At 45.5% G+C, this 17,221-nt stretch overlaps 1 protein-coding gene across 1 annotated transcript in view; it reads left to right on the top strand.

Moving 5' to 3' along the window:
- The first annotated feature begins 318 nt into the window (after positions 1–318).
- The window catches only part of ubl3a (ubiquitin-like 3a), a 179,730-nt gene continuing 162,827 nt past the window's right edge, over positions 319–17,221 (top strand). The window contains exon 1 of the mRNA XM_070892308.1: positions 319–359. Within this exon, the coding sequence (XP_070748409.1) occupies positions 324–359 (36 nt within the window). The 5' untranslated portion in view covers positions 319–323. The remainder of the gene's footprint in view (positions 360–17,221) is intronic.

Genomic DNA, 17,221 nt, shown 5'->3' with positions numbered 1-17,221 from the left:
GTGGCAAGGATTACCCAAGACAACTGGAGACTTGCTCTGCTGCACGGACCCAGTGCGCACACATATCACAGTGTGGGCTGGCCCGTGGTGCCCCTGGCCCCGATCACACTGGGCGGCGAGTGGAGGATTGGGAGCAGCGTGGAGGCCTCGATCTGTGAGAGACCATCAGCGGAAGGTCGGGGCCATAAAAGGAGCGGCGAGCAGCGGCCATGGGCAGCGTGAAGGCATACCACTACAAGGTACAGCGCGAGCTGGTGCAGGAGGGCAACGGCAGCGAAGAGTGATGTCAGCAAGGTCCAGGTCGGTGATTGGAGCATGGGCAGATGCAGCAGGAGTGGCGAGATCGGGGCGAAGGAGCTGTGAGTCATTCCTACTTCTTTTTCTTACACTTTGACCGAGGAATTTTTCATGACTTCAATGTACTCAATTTATTGTAGATGTTGTTCCTTTAATTCCTTGTTCATTTTCATCATTCTGCTCACATCATTGATTTTAGTTGAGTTCTCGCCTCCTCTATTCAAATTGGCCAAGTTTCAATCCTAGCACATTAGCAAGCTCTGTGGTTATCATACAGCCAGGAAGAACAATAGCTGTTGGATGAGCTGCTAAGTCTGCTGTCAGGTGATATAAATCTGGAATTAACTGTAGCTGCTTTTTAGCGAGATCTAGGCACTCTGGGTAAAGACAACAGTATGGAGATAGACTGATAAAGAAAGGAAAGGAAGAAGACAGAAAAATTGAAGTACTGGACTGTTCGACATGAAAAAAAACAGTCTCCAATTTCCATTGAAAAAATACCTTTTACCCAAATTCCTTGAGGTTTGTTTTATTTTGTATGGAAATGAGCTAATAAATGAAGGTTTGAAGATATACTGTGCGAATTTTAATTTACATGAAAGTTAACATCGAAACTACCAAAGGAATTTGAAAGAAATTTATTAAATATTTGAACATTAATATTCACACAGCATAATTTCAAAGCCAAAACAATATGAACCCTGATAAAGTTTCTGTCCACCACTTTTCCTTTGAACCTTTTGAAATCTAAATGACTTAGAAAATTCTCATGTAGACAGTTGCATTAGAAATTGTGCTTATATTGTGCATGGGAGAAAGTTTCCAGTTCCAGTTTTAACAGCTTATAATACCGAATTCCACAAAATGTTTTATGTTTTCCAAACTAATCACATTTTCCAATCCATTAGAATCTCTATAGTATTTGTGTCTATAAAATATCTGCCAGAGTAATATGAAATGTTATCCTTTTCAATGATTTAGAGATTACCTCATAGCAATAAAGAAGTTCCTAGCTGTTATGCAGGAACAGAGTGCAGAGAAATATCCCCAGGGGAGTTCCATTAAACAGCTTAAATATGCTGCTTCCTTAGTAGTGCTGATCTCAGTGGCAAAATGATTGCATTGGGAGCTCAGTCCATGAAAAGAACCTAACAAGGCCATCCTTTGAGAATTAATAGATTGAAAACAGGAAACAACTAAATGGCTAGATATGAAGCAGAAGTCTGAAGAGCAGACTGAATATGTACTGTTTCCAGGAAATGGTGACAGGATTGTTTTTACATAGCGAAGAAAATCCTAAATCTGTTCACATTATGAGGAATAGCATCTCTTCATCCAGGCTCCCAAATATCTTCGCTCATTCCCAAAGTCCTGGCTCTACCCTTACAGGCTTTTAACTTGCAGATTATTGCAGCAGGAAATATATGTTGGTGTGGTGAAAATATAGAAACTATAGACTGATTTTCAGTTCCACAAAAGTATAATGAATGGACAGTGCTGTTAATGTAGTCAAGCCAAACCCTTTATTATACTAATTTCTGTTAGCAGAAATGCACAGCTAAAATTGAATTAGTTAGTGGACACTTTGGCCTAGATTACATGTTAAATCATAAAGTTCTCTTTTCTGATTTCTGTTCACATGATATGAAGCAGACACAAAGTCAAATAAATCATTACAGATATTTCTCTTAGGTTTCTTCATCAAACTGATATCTGACCTTTAACCTCACTTTCATAGAATCCAACAAAATCATTTCTAATTAATCACATGAGCTTCATTCTGTACTGTGCTCTTAAATGAATGAAGTGGAACCATAAATCATGAACTAAATTGAAAATTAACACTACACAAGGTCTAGATCTGAACATGCATTGCACAGAAGAGAAATTCAGATTTAGCTACAGAAACTGTTGTGTATCTGTAAAGCATGCACTCCCATGTTCCGCCACCAGGGAGCGCATCTCCTGAAGTCCCAAGGGATCCCAGCATCCCTTGGGAGCACTGTATATAAGCCAGCCCCTAAGGCCTGTTCCTCACTCTGGAGTGTCTTAATAAAGACTGAGGTCACTGTTACTTTAACCTCCCTGTGTGCAGTCTCATCTGTGTTAGGAACACAATAACTGGAGACGAGTATACAAATCCAATGCAAAGATGCAGCAAACTGTGGGCATCCTGGAGATGGTGTCGGAGGGTGAGGACTGGAAAGCCTATGTCGAACGGCTAGACTAGTACTTTGAAGCCAATAAGCTGGACGGAGAGGGAAGCGCTGCAAAAAGGAAAGCGGTCGTCCTCACGCTCTGCGGGGCACCGACCTACAGCCTCATAAAGAATCTTCTGGCTCCAGTGAAACTCACAGATAAGTCGTATGGTTCAGGAGCATCTTAACCCGAGGGGGAGCTGATGATGGCCAGGTATCGGCTCTACATGTGCTAGCGATCTGAAGGTCAGGAAGTGGCGAGCTGCATCGCCGAGCTAAGGCGACTTGCAGGACAATGTGAGTTTGATGGCTACCTGGAGCAGATGCTCAGAGACTTTTTTTACTGGGCATTGGCCACAAGACCATCCTACAAAAACTTTTGACTGTAGAGACACCGACCCTCAGTAAGGCCATTGCGATAGCACAGGCATTTATGTCCACCAGTGATAACAGCAAACAAATCTCTCAGCACACAAGTGCGAGCAATGTTCATAACATTAACTGGAACTGTGCGAGCAGAAATGTACAGGGCAGAACCCACGAGTCTGCAACTGCCTGCAGGCCTCAGGTGACCAGATGACTCAGAGTCCGCAACAAAGGATGAATGCAAGGCAATTCACACCTTGTTGGCGTTGTGGAGGCTTCCATTCAGCCCATTCATGCCGTTTCAAAGGGTATGTTTGCAAGAGCTGTGGAACAATGGGGCACCTCCAACGAGCTTGCAGATGAGCTGCAAGCTATGCAAAACCTGCTAACCACCACGTGGTAGATGAAGATCGGTCCATGGTGGATCAGAGCAATTTCGAGCCTCAGAGAGAGGAGGCAGATGCTGAAGTACATGGGGTGCACACATTTTCGACGAAATGTCCATCTATAATGCTAAATGTAAAATTGAATAGCTTACCCGTAGCCATGGAACTGGACACTGGCGCTAGCCAATCCATCATGAGTAAAAAGATGTTTGAGAGACTGTGGTGCAACAAGGCACTCAGACCAGCCCCATCCACATGAAACTGAGAACGTACACCAAAGAGCTGAGCACTGTCCTGGGCAGCGCCATGGTCAAGGTCACCTATGAGGGCACGGTGCACGAACTGCCACTCTGGATTGTCCCGGACGATGGCCCCACACTGCCTGGAAGGAGCTGGCTGGGCAAAAGCCGCTGGAACTGGGATGACATCCGAGCGCTATCACATGTCGATGAGGTCTTATGTACCCAGGTTCTTAACAAATTTCCTTCCCTTTTTGAGCCAGGCATTGGAAACTTTTCCACTGCAAAAGTGCGGATCCACTTGGTCCCAGAGGCATGACTCATTCACCACAAGGCGTGAGTGGTACCTCACATGATGAGGGAGAGAGTGGAAATTGAGCTGGACAGGTTGCAACGCGAGGGCATCATCTCCCCTGTGGAATTCAGCGAGTGGGCCAGCCCGATTGTTCCAGTACTCAAAAGTGATGGCACAGTCAGGATTTGCGGCGATTATAAAGTAACTATTAATCGTTTCTCGCTACAGGACCAATATCCGCTACCAAAGGCAGACAATCCATTTGCGACGCTGGTAGGAGGCAAGACGTTCACCAAGCTCAACCTGACTTCGGCCTACATAGAAACATAGAAACATAGAAACATAGAAAATAGGTGCAGGAGTAGGCCATTCGGCCCTTTGAGCCTGCACCGCCATTCAATGAGTTCATGGCTGAACATGCAACTTCAGTACCCCATTCCTGCTTTCTCGCCATACCCCTTGATCCCCCTAGTAGTAAGGACTACATCTAACTCCTTTTTGAATATATTTAGTGAATTGGCCTCAACAGCTTCCTGTGGTAGAGAATTCCACAGGTTCACCACTCTCTGGGTGAAGAAGTTTCTCCTCATCTCGGTCCTAAATGGCTTACCCCTTATCCTTAGACTGTGTCCCCTGGTTCTGGACTTTCCCAACATTGGGAACATTCTTCCTGCATCTAACCTGTCTAAACCTGTCAGAATTTGAAACATTTCTATGAGATCCCCTCTCATTCTTCTGAACTCCAGTGAATATAAGCCCAGTTGATCCAGTCTTTCTTGATATGTCAGTCCCGCCATCCCGGGAATCAGTCTGGTAAACCTTCGCTGCACTCCCTCAATAGCAAGAATGTCCTTCCTCAGGTTAGGAGACCAAAACTGTACACAATACTCCAGTGTGGCCTCACCAAGGCCCTGTACAACTGTAGCAACACCTCCCTGCCCCTGGACTCAAATCCTCTCGCTATGAAGGCCAACATGCCATTTGCTTTCTTAACCGCCTGCTGTACCTGCATGCCAACCTTCAATGACTGATGTACCATGACACCCAGGTCTCGTTGAACCTCCCCTTTTCCTAATCTGTCACCATTCAGATAATAGTCTGTCTCTCTGTTTTTACCACCAAAGTGGATAACCTCACATTTATCCACATTATACTTCATCTGCCATGCATTTGCCCACTTACCTAACCTATCCAAGTCGCTCTGCAGCCTCATAGCATCCTCCTCGCAGCTCACACTGCCACCCAACTTCGTGTCATCCGCAAATTTGGAGATACTACATTTAATCCCCTCGTCTAAATCATTAATGTACAATGTAAACAGCTGGGGCCCCAGCACAGAACTTTGCGGTACCCCACTAGTCACTGCCTGCCATTCTGAAAAGTACCCATTTACTCCTACTCTTTGCTTTCTGTCTGACAACCAGTTCTCAATCCACGTCAGCACACTACCCCCAATCCCATGTGCTTTAACTTTGCACATTAATCTTGTGTGGGACCTTGTCGAAAGCCTTCTGAAAGTCCAAATACACCACATCAACTGGTTCTCCCTTGTCCACTCGACTGGAAACATCCTCAAAAAATTCCAGAAGATTTGTCAAGCATGATTTCCCTTTCACAAATCCATGCTGACTTGGACCTATCATGTCACCTCTTTCCAAATGCGCTGCTATGACATCCTTAATAATTTATTCCATCATTTTACCCACTACCGATGTCAGGCTGACCGGTCTATAATTCCCTGTTTTCTCTCTCTCTCCTTTTTTGAAAAGTGGGGTTACATTGGCTACCCTCCACTCCATAGGAACTGAGCCAGAGTCTATGGAATGTTGGAAAATGACTGTCAATGCATCCGCTATTTCCAAGGCCACCTCCTTAAGTACTCTGGGATGCAGACCATCAGGCCCTGGGGATTTATCGGCCTTCAATCCCATCAATTTCCCCAACACAATTTCCCAACTGATGAGGACTTCCCTCAGTTCCTCCTTCTTACTAGACCCTCTGACCCCTTTTATATCCGGAAAGTTGTTTGTGTCCTCCTTAGTGAAAAGCGAACCAAAGTACTTGTTCAATTTCTTTGTTCCCCGTTATGACTTCCCCTGATTCTGATTGCAGGGGACCTACGTTTGTCTTTACTAACCTTTTTCTCTTCACATATCTATCGAAGCTTTTGCAGTCCATTTTAATGTTCCCTGCAAGCTTCCAATCGTACTCTATTTTCTCTGCCCTAATCAAACCTTTTGTCCTCCTCTGCTGAGTTCTAAATTTCTCCCAGTACCCGGGTTCGCTGCTATTTCTGGCCAATTTGTATGCCACTTCCTTGGCTTTAATACTATCCCTGATTTCCCTTGATAGCCACGGTTGAGCCACCTTCCCTTTTTTATTTTTACGCCAGACAGGGATGTACAATTGTTGTAGTTCATCCATGCGGTCTCTAAATGTCTGCCATTGCCCATCCACTGTCATTCGCCAATCTATCCTAGCCAATTCACGCCTCATACCTTCAAAGTTACCCTTCTTTAAGTTCTGGACCATGGTCTCTGAATTAACTGTTTCCTTCTCCATCCTAATATAGAATTCCACCATATTATGGTCACTCTTCCCCAAGGGACCTCGCACAACGAGATTGCTAATTAATCCTCTCTCATTACACAACACCCAGCCTAAGATGGCCTCCCCCGGAGTTGGTTCCTCGACATATTGGTCTAGAAAACCATCCCTTACGCACGCCAGAAAATCCTCCTCCACCGTATTGTTTCCAGTTTGGTTAGCCCAATCTATATGCATATTAAAGTCACCCATGATAACTGCTGCACCTTTATTGCATGTATCCATAATTTCCTGTTTGATGCCCTCCCCAACATCACTACTACTGTTTGGAGGTCTGTACACAACTCCCACTAGCATTTTCTGCCCTTTGGTATTCCGTAGCTCCACCCATACCGATTCCACATCATCCAAGCTAATGTCTTTCCTTACAATTGCATTAATTTCCTCTTTAACCAGCAACGCCACCCCACCTCCTTTTCCTTTCTGTCCATCTTTCCTAAATGTTAAATACCCTTGGATGTTGAGTTCCTAGCCTTGGTCACCCTGGAGCCATGTTTCCGTGATGCCAATCACATCGTATCCATTAACTGCTATCTGCACAGTTAATTCGTCCACCTTATTCCGAATAATCCTCGCATTGAGGCACAGAGCCTTCAGGCTTGCCTTTTTAATACACTTTGACCCTTTAGAATTTTGCTGTAAAGTGGCCCTTTTTGTTTTTTGCCTTGGGTTTCTCTGCCCTCCACTTTTACTCATCTCCTTTCTGTCTTTTGCTTCTGTCTCCATTTTGCTTCCCTCTGTCTCCCTGCATTGGTTCCCATCCCCCTGCCATATTAGTTTAACTCCTCCCCAACAGCATAAGCAAACAATCCTCCTAGGGCATTGGCTCTGGTCCTGCCTCGGTGAAAAACGTCCGGTTTGTACTGGTCCCACCTCCCCCAGAACCGGTTCCAATGCCCCAGGAATTTGAATCCCTCCCTGCTGCACCACTCCTCAAGCCACGTATTCATCTGTGCTATCCTATAATTCCTACTCTGACTGGCACGTGGCACTGGTAACAATCCCGAGATTACTACATTGGAGGTCCTACTTTTTAATTTAGCTCCTCGCTCCTTAAATTCGTCTCTTCGGACCTCATCCCGTTTTTTACCTATATCGTTGGTACCAATGTGCACCACGACAACTGGCTGTTCACCCTCCCTTTTTAGAATATCCTGCACCCGCTCCAAGACATGCTTGACCCTTGCACCAGGGAGGCAACATTCCATCCTGGAGTCTCGGTTGCGGCCGCAGAAACGCCTATGTATTCCCCTTACAATTGAATCCCCTATCACTATCGCTCTCCCACTCTTTTTCCTACCCTCCTGTGCAGCAGAGCCAGCCATGGTGCCCTGAACTTGCTGCTGCTGCCCTCTCCTGATGAGTCATCCCCCGCAACAGTACTCAAAGCGGTGAATCTGTTTTGTAGGGGGATGACCGCAGAGGATCCCTGCACTACCTTCCTTGCACTGCTCTTCCTGCTGGTCTTCCATTCCCTATCTGGCTGTGAACCCTTTACCTGTGGTAAGACCAACTCGCTACACATGCTAATCACGTCATTCTCAACATCGTGGATGCTCCAGAGTGAATCCACCCTCAGCTCCAATTCCGCAACACGATCAGTCAGGAACTGGAGGTGGATACACTTCCCGCACACGTAGTCGCCAGGGACACCGGAAGTGTCCCTCAGTCCCCACATAGGAGGAGCATATCATGTGTCCGAGCTCTCCTGCCACGACTTAACCCTTAGATACACTTAATTTGGTGACAACAATGTTAACAGGTTACTTACTGATATAAAAAAGAAAAAGAAAAGCTACTCAACAATCACCAGCCAATCACTTACTCATTTGGCTGTGACGTCACCTTTTGATTTCTTTCTACTTCTTTTTTATAAGAACATAAGAACATAAGAACATAAGAATTAGGAACAGGAGTCGGCCATTTAGCCCCTCGAGCCTGCTCCGCCATTCAACAAGATCATGGCTGATCTGGCCGTGGACTCAGCTCCACTTATCCGCCCGCTCCCCATAACCCTTAATTCCCTTATTGGTTAAAAATCTATTTATCTGTGATTTGAATACATTCAATGAGCTAGCCTCAACTGCTTCCTTGGGCAGAGAATTCCACAGATTCACAACCCTCTGAGAGAAGAAATTCCTTCTCAACTTGGTTTTAAATTGGCTCCCTCATATTTTGAGGCTGTGCCCCCTAGTTCTAGTCTCCCCGACCAGTGGAAACAACCTCTCTGCCTCTATCTTGTCTATCTCTTTCATTATTTTAAATGTTTCTATAAGATCACCCCTCATCCTTCTGAACTCCATCGAGTAAAGACCCTGTCTACTCAATCTATCATCATAAGGTAACCCCCTCATCTCCGGAATCAGCCTAGTGAATCATCTCTGTACCCCCTCCAAAGCTAGTATATCCTTCCTTAAGTAAGGTGACCAAAACTGCACGCAGTACTCCAGGTGCGGCCTCACCAATACCCTACACAGTTGCAGTAGGACCTCCCTGCTTTTGTACTCCATCCCTCTCGCAATGAAGGCCAACATTCTATTCACCTTCCTGATTACCTGCTGCACCTGCAAACTAACTTTTTGGGATTCATGCACAAGGACCCCCAGGTCCCTCTGTACCGCAGCATGTTGTAATTTCTCCCCATTCAAATAATATTCCCTTTTACTGTTTTTTTTTCCAAGGTGGATGACCTCACATTTTCAGACATTGTATTCCATCTGCCAAACCTTAGCCCATTCGCTTAACCTATCTAAATCTCTTTGCAGCCGCTCTGTGTCCTCTACACAACCAACTTTCCCACTAATCTTTGTGTCATCTGCAAATTTTGTTACATTACACTCTGTCCCCTCTACCAGGTCATCGATGTATATTGTAAACAGTTGTGGTCCCAGCACCGATCCCTGTGGCACACCACTAACCACCGATTTCCAACCCGAAAAGGACCCATTTATCCCGACTCTCTGCTTTCTGTTAGTCAGCCAATTCTCTATCCATGCTAATACATTTCCTCTGACTCCGCGTACCTTTATCTTCTGCAGTAACCTTTTGTGTGGCACCTCATCGGATGCCTTTTGGAAATCTAAATACACTACATCCATCGGTACACCTCTATCCACCATGCTCGTTATATCCTCAAAGAATTCCAGTAAATTAGTTAAACATGATTTCCCCTTCATGAATCCATGTTGCGTCTGCTTGATTGCACTATTCCTATCTAGATGTCCCGCTATTTCTTCCTTAATGATAGCTTCAAGCATTTTCCCCACTACAGATGTTAAACTAACCTGCCTATAGTTACCTGCCTTTTGTCTGCCCCCTTTTTTAAACAGAGGCGTTACATTAGCTGCTTTCCAGTCCGCTGGTACCTCCCCAGAGTCCAGAGAATTCTGGTAGATTATAACGAATGCATCTGCTATAACTTCCGCCATCTCTTTTGATACCCTGGGATGCATTTCATCAGGACCAGGGGACTTGTCTACCTTGAGTCCCATTAGCCTGTCCAGCATTACCCCCCTAGTGATAGTGATTATCTCAAGGTTCTCCCTTCCCACATTCCCGTGACCAGCAATTTTTGGCATGGTTTTTGTGTCTTCCACTGTGAAGACCGAAGCAAAATAATTGTTTCAGGTCTCAGCCATTTCCGCATTTCCCATTATTAAATCCCCCTTCTCATTTTCTAAGGGACCAACATTTACTTTAGTCACTCTTTTCCATTTTATATATTAGTTAAAGCTTTTACTATCTGTTTTTATGTTTTGCGCAAGTTTACTTTCGTAATCTATCTTTCCTTTATTTATTGCTTTCTTAGTCATTCTTTGCTGTCATTTAAAATTTTCCCAATCTTCTAGTTTCCCACTAACCTTGGCCACCTTATACGCATTGGTTTTTAATTTGATACCCTCCTTTATTTCCTTGGTTATCCACGGCAGGTTATCCCTTCTTTTACCGCCCTTCTTTTTCACTGGAATATATTTTTGTTGAGCACTATGAAAGAGCTCCTTAAAAGTCCTCCACTGTTCCTCAATTGTGCTACCGTTTAGTCTGTGTTTCCAGTCTACTTTAGCCAACTCTGCCCTCATCCCACTGTAGTCCCCTTTTTTTAAGCATATTACGCTCGTTTGAGACACTACTTCCTCACCATCAATCTGTATTACAAATTCAACCATACTGTGATCACTCATTCCTAGGAGATCGTTTATTATTCCTGTCTCATTACACAGGACCAGATCTAAGATGGCTTGCTCCCTTGTAGGTTCTGTAACATACTGTTCTAAGAAACAATCCCGTATGCATTCTATGAATTCCTCCTCAAGGCTACCCCGTGCGATTTGATTTGACCAATCGATATGTAGGTTTTTCTTTTTCTCCCGTCTGGAGCTGCACAAGCACGCCTATATAAGCCTCACCAACGCCACGAACTCCCGCCTCTGACTGCCGCCGCCTCTCGCTGCCGCTGGGCCTTTTGTAGGCCTCACCAACGCCACGAACTCCCACCTCTGACTGCTGCCACCTCTTGCTGCCACTGGTGCACAAGGCATCATAGTTGTGTGGGACAGGCTGGATGGACAAGTGGACCTTTCCCTGTCTGGCATTGATTGTATGTTCATATGTTCATATGAAGAGGATAGCTCTTAAATGTCCCCCAGCCCCAGATCCCATCCTCTCCTCTCCCTTCTTACCAGATCCCCTACCCTTACCCCAACCGACTCACACCACGCGTTTCTGTCACCCCTTTGCCCACTACTTTCTCCTGTGGGCCACCCCGACCTGCGAGAGCACATCACCGGAGGTCGGGAGTATAAAAGCTGGATCATGGGCCCCTGGAACACCGTGGGCCACTCCGACCTGCGAGAGCACACCACCGTAGGTCGGGAGTATAAAAGCTGAAGCATGGGCCCCTGGAACACCATGGGCCACTCCGACCTGCGAGAGCACACCACCGCAGGTCGGGAGTATTAGAGCTGGAGCATGGGCCCCTGGAACACCATGGGCCACTCCGACCTGCGAGAGCACACCACCGCAGGTCGGGAGTATTAGAGCTGGAGCCACTACAACTTCCAGCGCGAGCTGCTCCAAGTGTGCGACGGCTTCAAGGTGGACGACTGGGTGATGTCATCAAAACCCAGGTCGCCGTTTGGAGCATGGGCAGGAACATCGGCGGGGCCCAGGTACAGCAGAGGAGCGGGAAGGTCGGGGCGGATGAGCGGCGAGAGATCGTGACAGAAACGCGGCGGATAATTGGGGCGGAGGTGCGGTGAGGGATTGTGGCTGAGATTCGCCCAGTGATTGTGGCGGAGGTGTGACAAATGTTTGGTGCGGAGGTGCGGCAAATGCGGGTACGGGGCCCAGGGGTAGCACGGGCCAGCCCACACTGCGATATGTGTGCGCACTAGGTCCATGCAGCAGAGCAGGTCTCCAGTCGTCCTGGTTAACCCTTGCCACTGGATAAAGGCCGAGCTCTGTCAAACCTGTATGGTGGCTGATGTGCAACAGCCACCACACGTTAAAAACATCCACGGTCAGGCATCTGCCACCGCTGAAGTTCAGGGCTAGAATATCAGGTCCTTCATTGAAACATCTGCGAACTCATCCCTTTTGGTGTGAAAGCAAGTCATCCTCGTTCAAGGAACCGTCAATGATGATGATTATCTCCTCCCATTCACCACCATCCCCCCACTCCATATCCCCTTTCTTCCTTCCCAGTTCCTTTCCCTCTTCCCTTCTCACCTGTAAGGGGTTCTGGGGAGTGTTGTGCCTTGGGTGTCTCTCTCTGGGCTTCTGCCCTCACAGCTTATGCCTGGCCTGAGAGTCCCAAATCCATCCTAACCTGTGCAGCAATATACTGCTACACCAACATGCTGTGTCATTGCCTAGCCTTAAATTTGATTATTCCGATTTCATTACATAAATGTGGTGAGAAAATAATAGCATTTTGTTCACATACTACAATTGTTATCTAGAATTGATGCATCACTTCATTATATGATATTCAATAACAAGTAGCAAAATAATGGGAATGTTCCTATTCATTTGCATTGCATCACAAATTTGTTTGCTTCAAATTTCAAATTGCAAATATATTTCACCACAATGCAAATTAATTGAGTTGTTGTAGCTCTTACTAGAAATATAGAAACATAGAAAATAGGTGCAGGAGTAGGCAATTCGACCCTTCGAGCCTGCACCACCATTCAATAAGATCATGGCTGATCATTCACTTCAGCACCCCTTTCCTGCTTTCTCCCCATATCCCTTGATCCCTTTAGCTGTAAGGGCCATATCTAACTCCCTCTTGAATATATCCAATCAACTGGCATCAACAACTCTCTGCGGCAGGGAATTCCACAGGTTAACAACTCTCTGAGTGAAGAAGTTTCTCCTCATCTCAGTCCTAAATGGCTTACCCCTTATCCTAAGACTATGTCCCCTGGTCCTGGACCTGCCCAACATCAGGAACATTCTACCTGCATCTAACCTGGTTCAGTCCAGTCAGAATTTTATATGTTTCTATGAGATCCCCTCTCATCCTTCTAAACTCCAGTGAATACAGGCCCATTCGATCCAGTCTCTCCTCATATGTCAGTCCTGCCATCCCGAGAATCAGCTGGGTGAACCTTCGCTGCACTCCCTCAATAGCAAGAACATCCTTCCTCAGATTAGGAGACCAAAACTGAACACAATATTCCAGGTGAGGGCTCACTAAGGCCCTGTACAACTACAGTAAGACCTCCCTGCTCCTATACTCAAATCCCCTAGCTATGAAGGCGAACATACAATTTGACTTCTTTACCGCCTGCTGTACCTGCATGCCAACTTTAAATGACAGTTGTACCATGAAGCCCAGGTCTCATTGCACCTCCCCTTTTCATAATCTACCGCCATTCAGATAATATTCTGCCTTTGTGTTTTTGCCACCAAAGTGGATAACCTCACATTGATCCACATTATACTGCATCTGCCACGCATTTGCCTACTCACCTAACATGTCCAAGTCACCCTGCAGCCTTTCAGTGTCCTCCTCACAGCTCACACCACCACCCAGCTTAGTGTCATCTGCAAACTTGGAGATATTACACTCAATTCCCTCATCCAAATCATTAATGTATATTGTAAATAGCTGGGGTCCCAGCACTGAACCCTGCAGCACCCCACTAGTCACTGCCTGCCATTCTAAAAAGGACCCATTTATCCCGACTCTCTGCTTCCTGTCTGCCAACCAGTTCTCTATCCACGTCAGTACATTACCTCAATACCATGTGCTTTAATTTTGCACACCAATCTCTTGTGTGGGACCTTGTCAAAAGCCTTTTGAAAGTCCAAATACACCACATCCACTGGTTCTCCCTTGTCCACTCTCCCAGTTACATCCTCAAAAAATTCTAGAAGATTTGTCAAGCATGATTTCCCTTTCATAAATCCATGCTGACTTGGACCGATCCCATCACTGCTTTCCAAATGTGCTGCAATTTCATCTTTAATAATTGATTCCAACATTTTCCCCACTACTGATGTCAGGCTAACCAGTATAATTACCTGTTTTCTCTCTCCCTCCTTTCTTTTCATATGGTAAATCTCGTTTGGAGGGCCCGTATTAATGCCAAACAGTATTTATGAATTTTAAGATGGTTTAATGGGGTCAGGTATTCAATGTAGAAAACAATCTTTTTCTTTCTTAATACCAAAAATTCTATCATAGGCATTTTTATTACATAAAGGAAATTACGTCAGAGTTTTATGATGAACTGTATGAAGCCATATCCTTCCCAGTATTTCCAGAGAATTCTGCAATGTTGATAGAAAAGTCATAATGGATCAACATTCAGGTAATTAAAATTCATGCATGGCATGAAACAGCACTTCTATCTGATGAATGGAATAAGCAAAATAATGCCTGAAGTATAGTAAGTGCATCAATGGCAATGCTCACTTCAACAGTACAGTTCAGCACTATATACTATAACTGAGCAAATTTTTAAATTTAATCTTCCCAGTGCAATTTTTGGTCATGAGCCTCTTTTCTGGAAATTTCTAGATTTGGGCGCAATTTTTTCCTTGGTATTTCTCCTCTTACCCTCTTCTCTAAAAGTGATGATTCATACTAGAGTTTGGCTCCAAAGGCACTGGCAGTCCTCCAATACCTCATGCAAACAGCTATTTATCACGTGCACAAGCCGAGACAGTGAATGCCAGTAAGCTGTTTGGTCTTGAGCAATGGCCTTTCCCATCAGGGGTCAATGATTAGTGTCTAAGTTTCCTCTCTGTAGCCCAGGGACACAAGCTGATTTTAGCAACCCCACAGATGGTGCAGCTGAGATCGGCGCAGACTAAGGAACTTTCAAAACATTTTCTTTCTCTTTCTTAACCTTTCTTATTTTTTTCCCGCCCTGTTTCTTTTCATAACTCCCTTTCATTCTTTTGCTTCTTTGGGTTTTTGTCTTTTTGCTTTTTCTCCATCTATCATTATTAATTTTACCCTTTTCTCTTCAATTTTAACTTTACTAAGCAAGTGTAAACGCCAGGAATGACATAGTCACGTACCACTGAGGAGCAATGAGGGACACTAAGCTCTCAAGTCGCACATGCATGAAGGCACATTGAGAGCAAAGATCCAAATGGGCCCAAATTTCCCCATGAGTTGCACCGTTTTTTTTTATGTAACTTGATTTTTCTGGTGTATCTTTTTAGTTGCAAATATGGCCATTTAATTTGCACCAGTGTTAGTGAGTTAGTTAGGTTTTTTGTTAGGTCAGGGGAGGAGAGGGGGGGAGAGAGGAGGAGGGAAGCGGGGAGAGGAGGGGGGAAGGGGAAGAGGGGGCGGAGAGGAGGGGGTGGAGGTGAAAGTACCCTCTTGCGAAGCACATCTAGACTGATGTCCGGCATGGCATCAAACACTCGCATGACTCCCCAGTTCATCTGGTCGAGAGTTACAAACCCAGACCCCCAGAAACTCTTCAGGAGTTTTATAATCAGGTCAGCGGTGTCGCCACTGTTGGATTCAAGAACCATCACCACGGGCCCCTCCCAGGCCAAAGTTTGAGCTTGATTTTCTTAAAGTGTTTCTAATCTGCAAATCCCCTAATTAAAGGCTGAAAGGAATCAAATCATCTTTTGACATGAAGGGAAGAAAACAATCAGATGACACAGCCTGCAGAGCACACTCTGGCCGCTGATGAGGGAGCCCATTCAGCCAGGGCTAGGAACGGTGTGCTTCGGGCCCCTCCCACACAGCCTGCAGCGCGCATTTGCAGAAACGGCCTGCCAGGAGCTACTGTACATGCGCGCAGACTCTAGCGCACATGTCCAGAGGTCCCGGCGCTGTTTTCAGCGCCGGGACCTGGCTCCGCCCCAATCCATTGAGCCCGCTGCGCCACAACTGAGGAGAGACCGGGGAGCGGCCAGAATACGGAGGTCTTTTTTCGGCACGCTTGGAGACAGACAAAAACGGCGCACCTCGAGTGAGGGCGCCAGAAAAACAGGTTCGGGAAATTCTAGTTCTATGTAGTTGATAAAGCAACATAAAACTTAAAAGACTTTGAAAAATGATTTTCAAGGATGTGATTGGTTCTTTATTGGGCATGGGCATGTTCTGGGAATTAGTGAAGTGTACAGTATGGAGATCATTTTAACCTACACCGCCCAATGGAAAAATGACAGGATCGAATTGGTGGCCTGCTTTACACTCTGCCTGATTTTACTTTCGAATGTAAATTAAAACCAGGCAAAGCGTAAAACGGCAGTCAGTTTCCCACTGGGCGGGTTAGGTTAAAATTACCCTGACCTATTTGTTAGATAATGAAGCAGCACATGCCAGAAGGACTAGGACAACTTCTAAGCTTGAGCTGACAAAAGGCAGATAACATTCATGCCACATAAGTGTCAGGTAATGATCATCACTAATAAGAAAAAGCCCAACCATTTTCCCTTAACCTTCAACAGCACCACCATCACTATCAACATCTTGGAGATCACTGCTAACCAGAAGCCAAACTGAACCAGCTATATCAGCACCGTGGCTACAAGAGCAGGGCAGAGTCTGAGTACTCAACGATGAGTGGCTCACCTCCTGACCACTGAAAGCTATTTACAAGACACAACTCAAGAATGTGATAAAATACTCACTACTCGCATGGATGAGTGCAGCCGCAACAACACTGACAAAGCTCAACATCTTCTAGGGCAAAGCAGTCCACGTGATTAGTTCCCCTGCCATTGGACGCAATATCCACCCCTCAAGCACGGGCACACTGTGGATGCAGTATGTATTATCTCATGATGCCCTGAAACAACTCACCTGCCTCTGGTCACCACATTAAAGGAAAGATGTGATTGCACTGGAAAGGGTGCAGAGGAGATTTACAAGAATGTTGCCGGGACTGGAGAATTTTGTCTATGAGGAAAGATTGGAGATGCTGGGTCTGTTTTCTTTGGAACACAGGAGGCTGAGGGAAGACCTGATTGAAGTGTATAAAATTATGAGGGGCCTGGATAGAGTGGATAGGAAGGACTTGTTTCCCTTGGCAGAGGAGTCAAAAACCAGGGGGCCTAGATTTAAAGTAATTGGAGGGAGGTTTAGAAGAGATATGAGGGGAAATGTCTTCACCCAAATGGTAGTGGGGGTCTGGAACTCACTGCCTGAAAAGGTGGTAGATGCAGAAACCCTCACCACAATTAAAAAGTACTTGGATGTGCACTTGAAGTGCTATAACCTACAGGGCCATGGACCAAGAGCTGGAAAGTGGGATTAGGCTGGATAGCTCTTGGTCGGACGGCACGGACACGATGGGCTGAAATGGCCTCCTTCCATGCTGTAAATTTCTATGTTTTTATGATTAC

Source organism: Pristiophorus japonicus, chromosome 10 (assembly GCF_044704955.1).
Source record: "Pristiophorus japonicus isolate sPriJap1 chromosome 10, sPriJap1.hap1, whole genome shotgun sequence".
NCBI lineage: Eukaryota > Metazoa > Chordata > Chondrichthyes > Pristiophoridae > Pristiophorus > Pristiophorus japonicus.
This window is presented reverse-complemented; position numbering and strand designations above follow the sequence as displayed.